The 20536-nt window shown below is 37.3% G+C and overlaps 2 protein-coding genes across 2 annotated transcripts; one reads left to right on the top strand and one right to left on the bottom strand.

Annotated features, from left to right (window-relative positions):
• Positions 1-430: 430 nt before the first annotated feature.
• On the bottom strand, positions 431-6031 carry wnt6a (wingless-type MMTV integration site family, member 6a). Its single transcript, XM_059570233.1, has 4 exons — positions 5583-6031; positions 4920-5140; positions 3801-4126; positions 431-1787 (listed from the first exon to the last, which is right to left on the bottom strand). The coding sequence occupies exons 1-4, from the start codon at positions 5657-5659 to the stop codon at positions 1326-1328; spliced, it is 1086 nt and encodes a 361-aa protein (XP_059426216.1). The 5' UTR covers positions 5660-6031; the 3' UTR covers positions 431-1325.
• Positions 6032-9922: 3891 nt separating this feature from the next.
• Positions 9923-19809, top strand: chpfb (chondroitin polymerizing factor b). The gene is made up of 4 exons (XM_059571413.1): positions 9923-10674; positions 11730-12297; positions 15781-15963; positions 18279-19809. The coding sequence occupies exons 1-4, from the start codon at positions 10373-10375 to the stop codon at positions 19539-19541; spliced, it is 2316 nt and encodes a 771-aa protein (XP_059427396.1). The 5' UTR covers positions 9923-10372; the 3' UTR covers positions 19542-19809.
• Positions 19810-20536: the final 727 nt, after the last annotated feature.

Raw genomic sequence — 20536 nt, forward strand, 5'->3', positions numbered from 1 at the left:
CTTTTCTTTTCTTTTCCTTTTTTTTGTACCAAAAACCAAGAGTTGCTTATTTTGGGATTCTTTTTCCATTCCAGGGGCCCATTCTCTGTACGTCGCTTAATACATCCCAGATGAAAGACACCTGTTGTTGATTATTAGTATGGCTGGATTGAGTTATCTGAGATAATTGCGCGTTCATGGTTTGGTTTAAAAGGGGCTATGCATCAATACTCGAAACCACGATCAGCAGTGCAGCGATTGGCTGCCGGCAAGACAGCAACGTAATGACATCATATAATTAAAAAAGACACCTGATGAAAAACTTGACAAATTTCTGGACTTTTATAAGGAAACAGCCAAGACAACAAAACTACATAAATGTTATAATAAATATATGAAAATGTGGTTTTTACTTTTTTTAAATTTGTTTACATGATTCACAGTTAGCCTATTTTTATTCACGACTTCTAATATTTGTACAGACTTAAAAATTTTATTTCAATGTAGTAATTAGCAATTCATATTTCAAATAAAATTTTATGTTTAAACAGATTTGTTATGTGACAGCATAAGGGTCTTAAGGATCTAAAGGGGGCAAGATCATGTTATCTGCATCTCCTGTGCTCAAGCCACTCCGATAATATCTGTCATCACTCAAATGAATGCATGACTCATTATCTGTGTGTAAGACTCTAATACAATTATGAAGTAATTATTTTATGGTGAATAAATCTTTCAGTAAAACTGTGTCTATGGTATTAAAGTCTACACAACATTATTATATCTTCTTTAAATTAATTTTTAAATGATTATTATTTTTAATTATTATCCCTGTATCAGTAGAATGCTCTACTAATAAAGCAGCAGTGGTAGCGGACAGATTTGAAGTATCAGTTCTGCTTAAAAAGATGCAATCTAATCCTGTTTACATGAAATAAGCCTGCTCCGAGCAGGTTTAAGTTTACAGACCTGTTGCTATGACAGCAACTCCAGGATGATTTTCAAAGAACCAACCAATCCAAGATCATGCCAAATCATCAACAATCAAATTCAGCTAACTGAGTTAGGACGAACGAAGAACGGGACCCAGGTCTCTAATTTTAGGCTTGTTTTTGATTAGACCAGGTTGCTTATTTCTCTAGCAAAACCTGGCAACACTGCTCCCACCTGACTTGCTGACTTAATATTGCTCAGTCTTGTAGACCATCAAAAAATGTATGTGAGCAGGAGGATTATAAGCACCTGTTTTCAGAAGAGTATGCATAGGAGAGAAAACAATTGTGCCCTTCCAGCTCAAACACAACTACTGCAGAAGCAATTCTGTTTTTTAACTCCTTGAGTGGACTTCACAAGCAAAGGCTGAAATCCTTTCTCACAGAACATCTCTGGCACTGAACCTCACAGCACCAGTGAAATCGACACTGACAGTTTTCCTCATATTCCAGTGTGTAATCTGCAAATCCTTTACCGCAGCACAGGCTATCACAGCCCCCATGCCCTGTCTCTGTGCTGTTACACACTCGACCCTGTGTGCCTTCTGTACCTGTCCTTTGATTGGCCTGGCAGAAATCAGGTGACTCAGCTGAATAGATAAGAACGTTAGCATCCAGGGTAGGGGTATCCGGATCGATGGGGACAAGCGATTTACCATCATTCCCACCCATCACGCGGACAGCCTTATGAAAGCTTTGCAAGAGGTAGTCACCGACCTGACGGAAGAGAGGCATCTTCCTCCAGCAGCTACGAAGAGTGCAGGACCCAGAAAGGCCATGACATTTACACTCGGTCCGCATTTGTATCCGTATGGCCTGTATGCACATAAAACAAAATATAATTAAGAAAAAAGATGACATCTGCTCTTTTTCTGTCCTGCATTTTATCCAGTCTCTTAAATTAAGAGCAAATTTCAGATGTAAAGCAGCTCTACAAAAAGACAATAGTCATTATTCAGCTCAATTTAGCTAAAAAAACAAAACAAAGTGAAACAACCATGTCATTTATTTAAAGTGACAAAGTTATGGCTTAACAACAGATTGTTGATGTGCAGAACACACACTAGCTACCTTTACTGGCTTATTTTTAATTATTATTATGATTATTATTATTATGTATTTTGTTGTTGTTATCACATAACATTTCATATGATTTTCTTTAAAGACATCACAATCAATGTTAAGGTATTTCAGAGTTATTTATTTATATTAAGTAAACTAAATGAATTACAAAAAAAAAATTGAAAAAGGAATAAAAGTGAAAGAAAAAGAAAAAGTGAAATGTTCACATCCACTTTCATATTATAGCTAACTTTTGTTGAATATAATGGATAAAAAGTCAAAATATTATATTAACCAACATTAATTAACATTTTGTCTTGCATCTAAAGAAAATATATTAAGTATTGTCTGCATAATAACTGCCTGTATGTGTACTGTTACATGACACACACATTCTCCACATACAGGTAGAATACATTGACTGCTATGAATATTCGTGAGTGTGTATTTTTAAAGGCTATATTATTATAATGAAACAAACAAACAAACAAAAAAAACAAACAAAAAAAATATATATATATAATAATAAAGAATCATAATAAAAACCTCTGTGAAGATCACTGAAATTCCCAATATTCCCAAATCTACATTTCTATAAGAATCTCAGACTGCCTAAAAACTGCTAAAATATACAAACATTAGCAACCAAAGACAGTACTGAAAGAAATACGAGGCAAACAATACACCAGGTTGCAAGATACACCATTACGTGGCGACAAATGACTGCCTTATGTGAGTAATTTAGTGACTCATTCGATCTGTTCAAAACACTGATTCATTCAGGAACAAAACTGTGTTGATGTGTGGTGCGAGGTGCCACATTTGATTATTTTGACTATTTTTGTTGGCAGGATCAAAAATAGACAACATATCTGGGAATCTGGGAACACTGTGTCTAAAATGTAAGTTACTCAATATATTAAAGGGATACACCACCCCAAAATGAAATTTTGTCATTAATCACTTACCTCCATCTCGTTCCAAACCCTTAAAACTTTGTTCATCTTCGGAACACAATTTAAGATATTTTGGATGAAAACAGGGAGGCTTGAGACTGCCCCATAGACAACTGTGTTCCAAAGACATACAAAACTTTTATGGGTTTGGAACGACATGGGGTAAGTGATTAATGAGAACATTTTCATTTTGGGGTGGAGTATCCCTTTAACCTATTGTTTATTATAAACTGCAAAAGCAATATAAAACTCGCTTGGTTTGAATTCCATGCAGCATCCTGCCAATGCTGAATAATACTCAGTTGATGTCCAGAACAACAACATTCTTGCTTGTGTAATATTGCTTAGATACATTTGCAATTTTATTTGTCTACATAAGTGTAAGAATGAAGAGTGAAATGGTGGAAGTGTTTGTAGTTAGTGAATCACCGCAGTAAGCAACAGTAAAGCCAGTAGATGAATGGAGCACTGATGTCTTTACAGACTGTGATGATGCATATCCACAATAACATTGTAAATTTTGAAATAAAATATTCATATTTTCATTTAAGTTAAGAGATTAGACTACAAAAGTGATTTAAGAGTAATCACTGCAGATGTTGAAGGAGTGATGTAGATTTTACACTATTTCTCTATTCTGACTGTTGTCCACATCTCTCTATAGATTGTTTTCCTCTTTTGGAGGAGTATTTTTTTTTCTTTCTTTTTTTTTCTTTTGCTTTTGCTATTGCAAAAGTTATATTTACTACAATGTCCCATGTAAAATGCTATCCTTCTATGTTCCAAGCCAAACCCAGAAATGTAAATGTACCTGTCTTCCTGCCTCATTGTTGTGCAGGTCAATGAGGGTCCTGATGTCACTCTTGCCTTTTCGCTGTCTGGTGTCCATGAACTGACGAGACTTCTCGTAGCCAAAGTCAACATCCTCTCCACAGCCCCCCCATTCCCAGTGCCCATCTTTGACTGGTGAAACCTGGATGAGTACCTCCTCTGTCGGAGAGTCGTGGGAAGTTTCAGAGGAACTCTGAAGGGTCACACAGCCACACTGTGGCAGCGCTCCCTGGCTGCAGGCTTGTGTTACTGCATGCAGCACCCCTGCAGCTGTGATAGCATACACAAATGCAGTTTCCCGGATATCTAGAGAACAGTCAAAAACAGGGAAAAATCTATAGTTTGTCTAAATACAAAACCTTATATTTTGTCTCATGATCATCTGAAAAAGTGCAATATTTCATGTGGATCATCTCATGGTATGTGTTTGATAATGATCTTTATCTAAACTCTTGTTTCAGGAAAACACCCCATCTCACTCCTAAGATCACTTAAGGAATTGCCACATTAACAATAACTCATTTAACAGATTCACATTCCTCACACATCTCCGTTGTCTAGACCTGCCTCAATACATGTTGACCTGCCAAAAGAGCATTTTTCCCCTTAGTGTAAAGGATTCCTCTATGACACACTCATTTTTGGTATCAGATTAACATGTAAACAACTCTAATTTATAAACTGCTGTACTTTGGCAATTGGAATGTCATGTTTGGATTAAAAAAGGTTCAAACGTAACAAACAAAATATATTTCATTGGCAAGGCGCCTCATCTCAGGCTCATTTAGACACATGCACTACAAGGTAAGCTGACATGCTAACGAAATAAAAAGCACTACTGATTTTTTTCCTTCACTTATGTTGTCAAGTAGCTATTTTTATGGTCAAATTGATACAATCATGCCCTCTAATGGTCATACAGTGCAATTCTCATACAGGCCTTCATTAAAGGGATAGTCATCATTCACTCACTCAAGTTTTGCTGAACAAGGTCATTGTTAATATAAGTGTTAGAAGGCTGACTGCATCCATTTAATTCTCATTGAAAATTAAGATAAGTTTATAAGTAAAAATCATGAGCTTTTGTATTGTTCCTCACCTTGTTGCAGGATCTTGGCCAGGTTTCTGCTCTGACTGGTGCAGTTCCATCGACGGCTGTGGAACTGATGCTGGCATTCTCGCATTCCCAACCGGGCACCTTTTGCCACTTCTTGAATTATCTCAGGCTGAGACTGGCACATATCGGCATGTCTGCCTACCAATGTTCTAGTTCTACGGCAGATACTATTGGGATCCATCACTAAAGGGTTGCCATCCACCCTGGTGCAAAAAGAAATAGGTATATAGTTCTTTCTTTCTTTTTTCTTTTATTTTAATAGTGGGGAATTTTTGAGGAAATCTACGGAAATGTGTTCCTAAACTCTTGCTTGCTATATCCTTTTTCTCTCTTCCATCCTCCTTTCATCCTTTTAAGCCTTGACCCTCCCTCTTAAAGTTATTTGCCATTAACAAACCAGTTTTTTTGCCTCTTTTATTGCCTCTTGTTATTTAAAAAGGCCCGATGAACCTGAATGCAAAGTCATAAATTCCTGCGTTTGTTGGTGTAATACTAATTGGCTCAAAAAATAAAAAAAAATAATAATAAATAAATAAATAAATAAATAAATAAATTAGAAACAATGCTGCATTAGTTTTCAGAGAACTATATTTGAGCAGCTCAATAACAAGAATACTAACAGGCGGGAATAAGTCCGGAGCTTACCTTCGTTGCAGAGGTGTGAGGGTTGTATCGAGGATAATAAGGAACAAGAAGACGTTATTTTGCATTGAGAGCATCATCCAGGGATTTACATCCACAAACGGGTCAAATCTACCTGAAACTGTCCCACCGATGTGTCCGTGTTTGTTCGGCGAGTCTTTGTACTGGCATCATACCCAACAGTAATTAAGAACAGCAATGAAACGTTTTAAATGCACTGCCGAGACGCGATTAAAAGTGCGTGGAGACCCTCTGATGCGCAAAAAAAGAGGGGCGCGAAGACAAATGAATCGTCGCTGCTTTTAATTCAATCCAAAAAATATTCCACTTCTATAGTCAGACCTTAAAAACTGGCATCAAATTAGCATGTTTTCCGACAGGATTCACTGAGTAAAACCCGTGCAACTCACTTCTGGACAGCGCGTCGATCGTATCTTATTAACATCTTTTGGCACGAGCGCATTCCACCTCTGTTGACGTAGCGTCAGAAAAAAAAAACCTGTCAAGTCAAAAAGTTGAGGAGTTTGTAAACAAGCGGTGCAGAAACCCTACATGACACTCGTTTAGTTGATGTAAACTCTCACAGCCCTTATTTGTTTTGGAAACAGAAATGATTCCCATGGATTAATGTCAACCAGAAAACTCGTCTCGTTTTGTTTTCGTTTTATTTCTCGTTTTCATCAGGTCTTAGATTTAAATTAGTGTTATGATGTCCAGCTGTCGTTTTGATATGTTTTTCATGAAGTGTTCTCTTGCCTGTGTTGACCTTGGCAGTCCTCTTGGCCCTACAGCTATATCAGTATCTTGTGTTATCAGCCAGAATTTATCTATTAGAGCATTTTCAAGCCAAACAGAATTAAGTTTAAATGTCCATGCCAAACCTTCTCATCAAATTTCAGGAGCAGAGAAAAACTTAAATTGACTTGTTGATTTATCATCATCTTGTTAAGAATATCAAACTTTGATAAAACTTGTAAGATCTCTATTCTTTCTCTTAGGGCAATCTTTGGATGGAAGCCTTTTATGGCCACTGATATTTTCTTGCATCTGCCTCTCTTTTTTTGCAAGATGACAACATAGCTATTAGTTGTAGGGCTTGAGTTCATCAATTGGCAGATGGTTAGTTTGATGATAACACACACAATATGGAAAGGGACACTTCATTTTAGAAACTCATACTAAAAAAGGAAATCCTAGAATTGCTGATATATTTCTAAACCATATTTATGTCACACTATGCTGCCGGAAGAAACACAGAGCCAAGGATAATCAAAATAGTCTTTATTAATCCAACACAGGAGTAAATCCAACAGGGAGAACAGGAGGAAGACACACATATGGAACTGGTAGAACCGACAAAATGAAACTGAAAGGACTAGGGTTTTATAAGGCAGGATAATGGGGAAAGACACGTGTATGGAATGACTAAATTAATGGGGACATGGAACACATGGGGAAGAAACTGGAATCAAATTAACAAACTACGGGAGACTGGGTCACAGGGGCAAAAACACACAGACAGGTCCATTATCCTGACTTTTATATCTTAATTTTTTGCTTTTTTAGCTTAATTTATAGCTTAATTATTAAATATTGGTACAGAATTTCTAAATTGAATAAGCAAGTTTTAGAAACAAAAGAACAGAAAGGATCTGATCAGATTTTGAGAAATTTTTGCAGTACATTACTTGGTCAGCAATGGATCCTCTGTAGTGAATAGGTGCCGTCAAAATAAGATTTCAAAACAGCTGATAAAAACATCACATAGGAAAAGCAATATTATGAATATTTTAGCTGAAAGTTATGGTTTGAAGTTAAAAAACATCTTAACAACGTTAGTTACAAACATGATGATTTTTTTTTATTTACAAGATGTTAATGGATGGACTGGTGTCGTGTGGATTACTCTTGAATTATTGTGATGTTTTTATCAGTTATTTGAACTCTCATTCTGACGGCACCCATTCACTGCAGGGGATCCATTGGGGAGCAAGTGATGTAATACTAAATTTCTCCAGATCAGTTCCAGTTCAAATCTTGGATGGTCTGAGGGTGAGCAATTTTTCAACAACTTTTCGTTTTTAGATGAACTATTCCTTTAAAAGTTAATATATGAAAAAAAAACAAATAAAAATAAGTTTACAATTGTCTATTTTCTCATTTAAACATAAAATACACTGTCATTGAAACATGCTAGAGGTGATGCATCAGTGGCATTTGTTTGTACATTTCTTGTTTATGATATTCATATGCATTTACACTAATTTACTTTCACTTCAGATTAAGTACAGTCTATAATCTTCCGTACCAGATATAAAGGTAATTGTGGACACAGTTTGCTATTGGTAAGGATCAGGACGGAAACTCATAATAAAAGGTTCAATGTCAATATGGCTTTCAGAGTCCTGCAAATAACACTGGGTGCACTGAAGAGGCAGAAGCCTCTGCTATCATGTGATCCGGGTTTTCCGAGGGAGGTGGAGGCATAGTGACATTATTTAGTAAACTCTGCCATACATTCCTTGCGTTTATCCCAGAGACAGCAAACAGCCTCAGTGTTCAGAAGAAAACTGTGAGCTGTGAATGAACAATGCCTGGCTCAGGGCCCCATACACTATGATGGCTTACTATGAATACCACAACTGTGGGCCTGGACAATCATCTCCATCCACTCGGAAAGGTCTTTGACCTTCAAATCTATCCCTATGGTTTTATTCATTGTACTTTTTTGGTTGAACAAGTGGAAATTTGGGGGGGGGGGGCATAATAAAACAATGTCATGAATCCTTGGTGTAGTATAGTTTTTCAGTTGGTCCACTGCAACTCACAGTGGAATCTCACACCTAATTTAATTTATCTTGTAGTATAATAAGGAAAATTAATGAAAGTTCTTCTAAATCATTTCAAGTTTTTTCCTCAACATCTGCGTTCACATTATGCTTTAAAACAATATTGCAAAGCATAGATGCAGCTATACAAATGGCCCTCAAAAAGCACATCTTCTTAATGTAGTGGGGCCATTTGAGGGCACTCAATTTAACGAACCACTGCCACCTAGTGGAAGAATTAAAAAAACTACACATTTCAATGAATGGGTTCTCTTGTAGTTTTTAACATGCCTGATGAAGTTAGCTTCAGTTATCATGTATTTTTGAGAGCTTTATACATTATTAAATTTAAGGCACTGTGGAAAATGACAAATCTGGTAAACACAAACACACACACACACACACACACACACTCTCATCAAATGTAATATTTCCAAAAGGGTTCAATTGTTTCTTACTGAAGGCAATTTAAAAACAATTACCATTATACTCCCATAGAAATTATTACCCATGGGAGAACACTTCATGCTCCACTTCATCTCCAGAAAGTAAAAGCCTAACAAACCCAACCCCCTGTCAGACTATTTACTGTTTTATCAACCACACACAAGGAGAAAAATGTTTTCTCTGTAACAACCGTGGGACAGAAAGACAGCGCAGCACAGGTCTGGGGAGTCCACTGTGTTCTTCAGTTGTAGCTGCAGGCATGCAGTAGAAGGAACAGATGTGATACTCCAGGGGAAGACAGAATGAACTAAAAAGCAAAGGTCTGAGTTGTGTTTTCTGTATATTGCACCATGTTTGTGCACAATTACAGTTTGTGAGTTGTATAGTTATTTGTCTGTTAATAGCTGATTTATGAAAAAAATTGGAGTGTGTGTGTGTGCAATTCATGATTGTGTATTTGGAGATAATGTGATTGATTGCTCCTGTTTTATAGGGACCAAAAGCTATTTGTTTATTTATATAGCAGTATTAAGACATAAAAATAAACATTTCACTGCTTGGTTTTCATTCAGTCTGTCTGTCTCTCTCTCTCTCTCTCTCTCTCTCTCTCTCTCTCTCTCTATCTCTATCTATCTATCTATCTATCTATCTATCTATCTGTCTGTCTGTCTGTCTGTCTGTCTGTCTGTCTATCTATCTATCTATCTATCTATCTATCTATCTATCTATCTATCTATCTATCTATCTATCTATCTATCTATCTATCTATCTATCTATCTATCTATCTATCTGTCTGTCAACCAATAAAAGTGAATAAACCAACATATGACAGAATATTTAAGGTGACTAACATGCACACCTATTGTCATGTTAATATATGTTTATATTATTAAGTTTGTACATATGACTTTCTACATAATAGTATAGGCAATGTATTAGTATTATTAGTGCTTTTTACGTTAATATGAAAAGTTAATAATTTTTTCAACTATTTTTTGAAATAATTTGTGTCTTCTTTTTAATCGAATGTTTAAAATAAAACCTAAGAACGAGAGTTTCTTTATTTTTACTGTGTGTGTGGGTGGGTGTGCCCTTGCCTAACGCGTCCACATGTAGGATTAGATACATAGTCTCAAACAGAATGGTCGCCCTCTAGTGAGATAAAGAAAGATCATAAACTTTCCAGGTCAAACGCGGTTTCCTCGCAATATCCTAGGGAAAACGACCAAATTCGCTTTTACCCCTAAATTATAGCTGGAGTTAATGATAGGTTTGTTGCGGTTTCGCACATGGCGCCTCCCCCATCCATGCCTCTGTCGAATGACAGTAATCAGCGCTTCGAATTTGCATTGACTGACGTCTGGTTAGTAAAGGGCGGAGCCCGGAGCGATGACACGTCAGAAGGCAACAGAGACAGTCGCGTCTGTCTTTATAGGTGTGAAGAAAGAGAGCGACGCAATTCGTCAGCCGCGTTCTGCTAAAGGCATCTCTTCATTGTGCTGAGGAGCGACTGAAAGCATGAGAATTGCAATGTTAGTGTCTCTCATAAGGCCGACCGGGCCTATTATTGTGGGCATCTCTCTGGGGTTCACTCTGAGTCTCCTCAGCGTCACCTGGGTGGATGAGTCCTGCGACTCTGACTGGATGGGAGCCGCCGATGAGATGGTCATAGGGCAGCCTAGGCGCTCGAAAGGAGCCCGTAAGCCTAGTTCGATATCCACTGGCACAAGTGACAATGGAAATATCGAAGAGGACTTTGAGCCCAGAATAGTACCTTATAACAAGCCTGCCCAGGAAGGTCCTCCAAAGAAAGTTTTCAGGTAGGTGTAGCATCGAGCTCCACCAGTGATTTTATAGACTTCGTGACTGACGTCTATTTAAAGCGTGTATGAATGGCTGTGAGCAGTTTGCAAAAAAAAAAAAACATTAATAGTAGTAGTCGTAATAAAAATGATTTATTTTGTCTCTGCAAGAGGGCTGCAGCTGAACTAAAGTTACCTGGTTTGTCTTTTACGCACAAAAGAGGGAACAATTTACTAGGGCGATTGCTATTTAAAGAGCAAATACTCTAATCTTACCCCTTGACCTCTAGAAGCTGATGCGGCCTAATGATGTCATAAGGTCACCTAAAGCATGCTGTCAGTCACAGATCTGAGGTTTAGTAATCTGAACTACACTGAGAGGGTCAACAAATCAGCATCGTCCTTAAAGACTCGCAGAAACAAAACAATAATAAAAAAAATGTTTAATATAGAAACTAACGTTTCTGCTAAAACAAAACATATAATGATGTCTGCAAATTCAGAAGCCAGAAAAACAAAATACTTTCTGTGTGGAATAAATAAATAGTTGCCTGTCAACATTTTTTGGCAATATGTCAAAGATTTATCCTAAGAGAATAAGAAAAAAATAAAAGGTAGGCTTACACATAATCAATTTTGTAACACATAATCTAAGCACATTTTTTTTTATTAAGTGCATAAATATGTAAATGTATTTGTAGGATACATAGCATGAAATGTATGTATTTTAAATACTTTTTAGTATATATATATATTTTCTTACTAGGGCTGTGTCATATGGTTTCAGATTTTGGTTTGTCCTATCACTACGAGCTGTCATATGGAAAGAACTGCATGAAAAGTATTTTGGGTTTCATGGGAAAAAAAATCAGTTTTAAATGATATGGGTAAATAATGACACAACTGCTGCCTATTTTAGACTTCTGTGTGTGGTATTTCATGAAATGTTGGGTTGGTGTATTTAACCCACTGACACATCAAACCCAGCTGTACTTGTGACTTCATAAATCAACTCTGCTTTTTTTTTTTTACTCTTCATGTTATTATTTTATCCTAAATCTTTCTCTCTCCAGAGCCAAGTATGCCAGCACAGAGCTTGGAATTCATGAACGTCTCTTTGTCTCTGTATTTACCTCCAAAACCACCTTAAGCACTTTAGCTGTGGCCATCAACCGGACCCTTAACCACCACCTGGATGGCCGGCTCATCTTCTTTACAGGCTCTCGCAATCGTAAACTACCTAATGGAATGTTTGTGGTGGCCCATGGTGATGAGCGTCCAGTTCCAAACATGTTTCAATCTGTCCGATATCTTCTAGAGCATCACATTGCGGATTACGATTGGTTCTTCTTCGTCCAGGATGATACCTACACACAGCCAGAAAGGCTGAAGACCTTAGTAAGCCACCTGAGCATGGACCTTCAGCTTTACATGGGCCACCCTGGAGAGTTCATTGGAGGTGAAACCCAGGGGAGGTACTGTCACAGTGGACCAGGATTTCTACTATCCCGTGCTCTACTTCTGAAGCTCCAGCCTTTCTTGGAGCAGTGCAGGACTGATATTGTAAGCACCAGACCTGATGAGTGGCTCGGTCGCTGTATCATTGATCATGCTGGCATGAGTTGTGTGGAGGAATATGAGGTAAGAGGTAATTATTTACTGGAACTCAAATTTGGGTTATGACATCTATGTAGTATTTTCATGAGCATTTAGAATCTAAAATTCTGTCATCATGTACTCATCCTCATGCTTTTGTGGAACACAAATGCAGATACTGTATATTAGACATACATAAGGGTGATTAAATGATAACAGAATTTAAATCTTTAAGTCCAGTCTTGAAAACAATCCAGAGCAAACCAATTGAAAGCAAAAAATAAATAAAATAAAAAAATTGCTGAAAAATTACTGACCCGCCAGCCATCCAAGACATAGATGAGTTTGTTTTTTCATTGGAACAGATTTGTTGAAACTTAGCATTACATCACAGTAATGGATCCTCTGCAGTGAATGGGTGCCGTCAGCTGCTAAAAACATCACAATAATCCACAATTATTCCCACAACTTCAGATTCCAGTCCATCAATGAATGCCTTGTGAAGTGAAAAGCTGAGTGTTTGTAAGAAATATCCATCCAGCGATTTTAACTTTAAACCGTTGCTTCTGGCCAAAATACAATAATAGCATCCATAATCCGTAATAATGCATCTATCGCCTATTGTTGTGGGAATTATTATGATGTTTTTATCAGCTGTTTGAACTCTCAAATCTTTTCTTATGAAGAAACAAACTCATCTACATCTTAGATAGCCTGAGGGTAAGTGAATTTGCAGCATTTAATTTTTTATTTTATTTAATTGTATTATTCCTTTAACTATATTGAAACTAAATCCCCAGCATATTACATTTTCAGCCCAAGACACTGGGATAGGCTTTAGCATAGGACAAACAGTTTTGGAAAATGCATGGATGGAAATTAATTTCCACATAATACATAATATTTTTGGGTGAACTATTCCTATAACTTTTGTTCTGTTTTGTTCATTCTTGTTTGTCATCCTTAAAGAAATGCACTAAATCACAACTCCAGGATAATTTCTGCATCTGGTTATTCCCTGTATTCACAAAAACAGTTACATTTCTCGTATCGTGAGATTCAAATTAGGCACAAGCTAAAATAGTATCTATCCCAGGGCAAATGTGGCTGAGAGAGCTGTGTGCCGAAATAAGCTGAAAGGAGGGAGGGTTGGGGGGCTCAGAGCCTGAACTATGTACAGATCATCCTGGCAAACTCTAAAAACAGGCCTGTGTTGATAAAGTGGACTTTTCATGTAGCTGGTTTCCCTTAGTTTGCAATGTTTATGCTGGTCACAAATGACTACATTTTTCACCTAGGGTCTCTAGTTTCGACAGGAAACCACATTACCCAAGGGTCCACGCTTTATTGAGAGGGTGTGCTGTTATATATTGAGGGGCTCAATGCAACAGGGAGGCCAAATAATCAATAGTTCACAGTATTTTGAAAATTCTGAGGCAGGTACATTGATATACTCAAACAAGCTCACAGTCATGTGAAAATGTTCTGCATATGTTCAAAACATGTACTGCACGTAACACACACCAGAGACCGTATAGAATAGTACATGTCCTTGGTCAAATGGTGTAAGTGTGATAAGAGACAGTATGTGAGTTGATGTGTTAAATGGGATTAAATGTGAGTGATGGCTTCTGGCCTATTTAAGTGCTTTGGCATAGAGGGGATGGAACACCTTAATAGGCTGATATGATTTGATTCCGGTTTTCTGCATGACTTACACTGCAGATATGCATGACCCTTGAAAAGTTTGAGGTCAGTAATTTATTTTTATCATTTTTTAAAGAAATGAATACATTTATACAGCAAGGATCAAAACTGACATTAATAATGTTGGAAATGACTATATTTGTAAATAAATGCTGATAAAGTTTAAATAAGTAATGTTGTTTTAATTTTCTATTTATCAAAAATCTTGAAAAAAGTAAAAAAAATGTATCACTTTGCAGCACAGCTGTGTTCAACATTCATAATAAATGCACTAAATCAGAATATTAAAATGACACAGAAAAAATGGATTAATGGCTGCTGAAAATTTAGCTTTGCTATCACAGAAATAAACTGATAATAAACAATGTTAAAAATATTTTTTATTTATTTATATGAAACAGTTATTTTAGATTGGAATAATATCTAACAGTATTAATGTTTTACTGTATTTTTGATCAAATAAAAACACTTGGCGAGCATAAGAGGCTTCTTACAAAAACATTAAAAGAAAAATGTCGATACTTTCAAATGGTAGTGTAGGTACTCTGAACCACATGTCTCATACAAAATACATCTGTAACTCATTGACAAAGGATTCATGTTACAGGGACACACAAATATAATCTTGCTTTAGGTCTACTGTAAATGCAGTCGGAAATGCTACAAAGTTGCTGTTGGTTTTTTTACTTTTTAAACAAATTTTCAATAGCTATTTTTATGTCAAGAAAATCTAAATAAATTGTAAGTTAATGCAAAAAAAATAATTGTAGATTCAGACTAATTTCAAAAATTACATTATATGATTTCATAAAATATTATATATATATATATATATATATATATTTAATATTTGCAGACTAATTGCTGTGAAATAGAAATCAATTAGTGGTTTTAATCTTTTGGAAGCAAAACAGTTACCCCACCCCATCCCACATTATAGCTTTCATTGGTCAACTCAGTTATGCAGTCACCTGTCAAGAGAAGTTCAGACTTAAGTTTAGACTTCAGAAAAATCATGGATGGATCAATTTTTGTCAAACACTAATGGTTTCTATCAGGATGTGCTACCAAGGTTAGGGGTTAGTGTTTGTTTTAGTGTTGTGTAGACAATCACATTATGCATTGGAAGCAGATAAAGCTAAATATTTATTACTGTAAAATGGTTAAAAAAAAGTAAAAAAAAAAAAAAAAAGCTAAAACTGTAATAAAAAAGAACAAATAAATAATTATTCCTGCAAGTGGTAATAATATCCAAAATAATGATTTCTTCTACGATCCACAGAGAAACCAAAAACACTGGCTCTCATTAGGTGAGCTATCAGTCTCATGCTGAGACAACATATCATTAGACTGTGTTTAGGACAGTCTACTTGTTCAAATTTGGACCTTTTGAATGTAAAAATCAGTGACCTGAACATAAAGCATCAGTAATTCACACAGACCTGAACATACTGTTTGGATCCAGCATAATACAAGTGAGCGTCCAGAAACCTGGATTACTTTAATGGAATGATGTACTTCTTCTGCTGCTGAGCCACAAAGTAAATAACTTCCTGTTCTCGGCAGGACAGCTGCAGACCTGCTGCGATTTGTGCAGTTAATTAGCATGGTTACAACAAGACATTAAACAGCATTACTGCAAATTGCAAAGGTCTGCTGACTAGAGCTGACCAGAATTAACCTGGAGGTGCAGTCTATGAAACTATGACCACATTCTTGTTACAGTGCCAGATGTTGAGGCATGTGAAAAACACAATACATATAAATAAATGTATGTAAAATAATATATTCTGATCTAATATTAATCTTGCTTTACCTCAGGCCCTGAATTATAATTATTTTACAATGGAAAAAAATATGGACCTTTCCAGAATGGAGAACGATGGATTCCAGAATGCTCTCACTGTTCATCCTGTGACAAGTGCAGAACTTATGTATCGTCTGCACAAACATTTCACAGAAATAGAACTGCAGAAGACCTATGAAGAGATTGAAAAACTACAGGTTAAATTTTCAAGTTCTCTACAACAACAATATAACTTACTTTAGCACTGCTCTTTTAGCTCTTTATTTTGTACATAATGCATGACATTTCTTTAACGTAGCTTACAAAAGCTATCAAAACCAGCCTCTGTACTTTTCTAAATTCATACTTTTTGAATGCATGCTATTGTACATTACTTTTAGCTTGTCACTGCAGTACCCCCACAGGTACATCTTTCTACCTTATCTCTAAAACCCACCATAAAGCAGTGGTTCTATTCTTTTTTTTTTTTTTTTAACTCCAATGCCCTACACTTTTCCCAACAATATTAAAATGTATGGAGTCACTTTTGTGTCTTTTTTTCATTTAATCAAAAATATTGTGTTTCAGAGCATAATTTAATTACAAAAATAAAGTAATTGATAACAAAACTCTTTGCATTGCAAACAAAGGCTCTCTTTCCTTTAAGTAGTTTCCACACTTTTCATTATGCAACCATATATTTTGCTTCCTGTTCTTCCTGTTTTTATGGGTTAATTTGTGAGTTAAAAAGTTTTGCTTCTGTGTTGAAAAGTTTCGAAACTGCCATTTTAGTGTGTTCTAAAGAAGATCATGATCATGACATTAGACAATGACGTGTTGTTCTTCTCACCACAACCTCGCTCTCTGTTCGGGATGGTGCAGTGGGTGTGACCAAATTAGTGCACAAAGCGAAAGTGATCAATAGAAACAGGTCTTTCATTCTGGTGCATAGTTGCCACCCACTAAGATGCTGTTTCACTCACAAGCAGACTTTTCAACAGATTTTACCAAAAAAAAAAAGACAGCAGAACAGAGAGCAAAATGTGGCGGTGTGTAATGAAAAGTGTGGGAACTGCATAAAGGAAAGAGATATTTATAAATAAATAAAACATTTATAAAGATGAAGAAATATATTACTGAATATTTTAGTTGTTTTGTTATCTTGAACCCCCTTGAAAGTTTGCTGAGGCCCCCTAGTTGAAAACCACTGATCTAAAGGGTACTAAACTCTACCTTAAAGCAGCGATTCTCAATTCCAGTCCTCGTGACCCCCAGTTCTGCACATTTTGTGTTTCTCGTATCACTTCAGACGTTTGTTCTATTCAACCGTAAGTGCCCTGCAAAGTGGGCATCACAGGATATTCCACCATGATTCCAGTTCGAATCAAGCGTGTATGTTCCATATTAAGGTCATTAAAGTGTAGGAAACGTGAATTTAAATTGTATTTGTTTACCGAGGTATATGATGTCACACTTGTCCGTGTGTGAAGAAGACTAACCATGTCAGTCAAAACACAGTTCATGCACAGAGCTCACTTATAGCAAGCTGATTATCCGAATCAGGTGTGTTAACAAAGTGAGACTTACAAAATGTGCAGAGCAGGGGGTCGCGAGGACTGGAATTGAGAACCACTGACCTACTGTAAAGTAACACTCCATATTTTCCAACTCCCCTAGAGTTAAACAGTTGAGTTTTACCGGTTTTTAATTAATTCAGCCGATCTCTGGCTCTGGCGGTAGTACTTTTAGCTTCACTTAGCATAGATCATTGAATCTGATTAGACCATTAGCATCTCGCTCAAAAATGACAAAAGAGTTTCTGTATTTTTCCTATTTAAAACTTTACTATTCTGTAGTTACATCGTGTAATAAAGACTGACGGAAAATAAATTCTTATTTTTATTTTTAGGCCGATATGGCTGGGAACTACTCTCATTCCAGCGTAATAATCAAGGTACCTCTGCAACTACACAAACTAGCTCGGGACAATTTTCAGGAGCTGCGTAATATCATTGCACCCATGGTATGGCAGCAAAGTTCTTTGATTATTACACCGGAATGAGACTATAATTCCTAGCCATATCACCCTAGAAAATCGCAACTTTTCATTTTCCGTCTTTCTTTATTACACGATGTAACTACAGAATAGTCAAGTTCTAAATAGGAAAAATATATAAACTCTTTGGTCATTTTTGAGCAAGATGCTAATGGTCTAATCCGATTCAAAGATCTATGCTGAGCTAAGATAAAAGTGCCACCGCCAGACCCGGAGATCGGCTGAATGGATTAAAAAAACGGTAAAACTCAAATGTTTAACTTCAGGGGAGTTGGAAGATGAGCCTATTTTTTTCAAAAAAGTGGAGTGTTACTTTAATATACTTAACAAACTACAAAATGCACATTTTAAGATTATTGAAAGGCATGAAGGTGTACTGTCCCAGTGACAAGCCTTTTTTTCTAAAGATACAGTGTCATGTTTGTTTTTATGGTTTTTGTCAGCTTTTCATGAATCTTGCTTTTTTTTTACCCTTAGTCTGAGATAAAGAATGTCAGTGATTTAGCGGTGGATGGAAACAAGAGTGCCTTGTGGCCCATCGGCATCACACCTCCCTTTGAACCCAAGAGTCGCTTTGAGGTACTGCGTTGGGACTACTTTACAGAAGATAACTTTTTCTCCTGTGCGGACGGTGCTCCTAAATGCCAGCTCAATGGCGCTGATCGTGATGATGTGACTGACGTCATCAAGGTCGCTGTTGAAGAGCTCAACAAAAAATACAACCCTTTTGTACAGCTGAACGCTCCACGACTGGTGAACGGTTACAGGCGCTTGGACCATACACGAGGGATGGAGTACACCTTGGACCTGCAGTTACAAGCCACTACTGAGTCTGGTCACCAGAAATCTATGACACTCCGTGTACACCTTGTGCGACCTCTTGGCCAAGTAGAGATTATCCCCATGCCTTATGTCACCGAGGCTACACGAGTCCATGTCCTCTTGCCCCTAACCAGTTATGACTCCCATGCAGCGCTGCGCTTCTTGGATCACTGTTCCTCCAACTTGTTTGAGACTAGTGAGAATGCAGTTCTTAACTTCCTGTTCACCTACGAACCCGCCGAGGCCCAAAAAGTGAGTACAAATGACGTCTTTGCAGAAGTCAAGGCTAAGATCACTTCCGTCGAGCACAGATATCCCAGCGTGAAGGTGTCTTGGATCAGCATAAAGACAGAAAGTCCGGGTCTCCTGCGGATCCTGGATATTGTATCTAGGAAGCACCCGGTGGAAACACTCTTCCTCCTGGTCACCGTTGACACTGTGCTCAACTCAGAGTTCTTGAATCGCTGTCGTATGAATGCCATCAGCGGCTGGCAGGCTTTCTTTCCCATCCATTTCCAAGAATTTGACCCCAGTGTGGCTTATCCAAACCAGGTTCCTCCTGCCTCACCAGACCTGGTCAAGGAAGTGGGTCACTTTGATCGATACACCTTTGAAGAGGCGTGTTTCTACAACTCTGACTACATGTCCTCTCGCACACGGATGTCTGGGGATTTGCAGGAGAATGAAGAGCTGCTGGAGAGCCTGGATCTTTATGACGTGTTTGTGCAGTATTCGGGGTTGCACGTGTTCCGTGCTGTCGAGCCTGCTTTGCGGCAGGCGTACCGCAATCGGACCTGCGATCCTCGGTTAAGTGAGGACGTGTTCCAACGCTGCCTTCAGAGCAATCTGAAGAGCCAGGGATCACGTTCCCAGCTCGCCATGCTGATATTTGAACAAGAGCCAAGTAACAGCACCTGAGGAGCTTCCAAAGCAGCAACAGTGGGGTAACTTTAGACTGGCTGACCGCTAACAGCACTCCTTGTGCATTTTAACATCTGTCAACCAGTTCTTTAGTAAAAGCTATTTGATTATCTTACTGAAACCAAAGAGAAATGTTCTGAAAGGAACATTCTGAGACATTTAACAAGAAATCTTTTTCGTGAGCACTTGACTTACAATTGTTAATGCACTACAAAACAATACTTTCACTGTGCTTTTCTGAGTAATTAAAAAAAATTGTATTGTGGCATGTTTCATCTCGCTGCCTCATTAGGATGAATTACCATTGTTTTTTTATTACTTATTGGTAAATGTAATTTACCTTACAGACTGGTGGAGTTAAGCCTAAAGAATACTTCAGTTCTGACAGATGCTAGCATGTGGTACAGCCAAACTCCATAGGCTTTCAAAGTATTGGCCTACTTCATTTGATAGCATGCATGAACATGTCTTAACTTTGTCCCGTGTCTGCGCTATTTCTCCCCAGAAATTATGAATGATGAAAAAAAATGTCTTTGTATTTACACTTCTTAAACTAGAGTTGCGGGTATCTCTTAACCTCCTCACACAAGCTTTGGTCAATGCAGGCATCTGCTGTTGTTGCCTTCTCAAGTAGTTTGTTATTGTTGTTGATCTGGCTCAGTGTTGCCAGGTTTTCATAAGAAGCCCTCCCAAATCCAACTCAAAATTATCCCAAAATTAGCCCTGTTCTGGAGGGGATAAAGTACAAATGTTTTGGCGGGGTTCCTCTGGTAACATTCGCATTCCAGGGGCTAAATATCACATTATTGGGGTCACTTCAACCCATGGACATGTTATAAATATTTAAAAAACGTATCTGCAAAGTAAGCATACAGAGTAAACGTGGTTAGAAATATCTGCCAGCATACATACAGTATGCAGATTCTAGCGTGTAACAGCCAAGTTCTGTAAGTAAAAAGTCTCCATGGGGAAATAGATTTTGACGAAAACTT

This window comes from Carassius carassius, chromosome 17, assembly GCF_963082965.1.
Source record: "Carassius carassius chromosome 17, fCarCar2.1, whole genome shotgun sequence".
In the NCBI taxonomy this organism is placed as follows: Eukaryota; Metazoa; Chordata; class Actinopteri; order Cypriniformes; family Cyprinidae; genus Carassius; species Carassius carassius.

Coding starts and splice junctions, on each gene's coding strand:
- wnt6a (XM_059570233.1), bottom strand. CDS start 5,659: ATGATGCTCTCAATGCAAAATAACGTCTTCTTGTTCCTTATTATCCTC. Junction 4,127..4,919: donor GGCCAAGATCCTGCAACAAG/GTGAGGAACAAT, acceptor ACTGTTCTCTAG/ATATCCGGGAAACTGCATTT. Junction 1,788..3,800: donor ACAATGAGGCAGGAAGACAG/GTACATTTACAT, acceptor ATGTGCATACAG/GCCATACGGATACAAATGCG.
- chpfb (XM_059571413.1), top strand. CDS start 10,373: ATGAGAATTGCAATGTTAGTGTCTCTCATAAGGCCGACCGGGCCTATT. Junction 10,675..11,729: donor CCTCCAAAGAAAGTTTTCAG/GTAGGTGTAGCA, acceptor TTCTCTCTCCAG/AGCCAAGTATGCCAGCACAG. Junction 12,298..15,780: donor GTTGTGTGGAGGAATATGAG/GTAAGAGGTAAT, acceptor GCTTTACCTCAG/GCCCTGAATTATAATTATTT.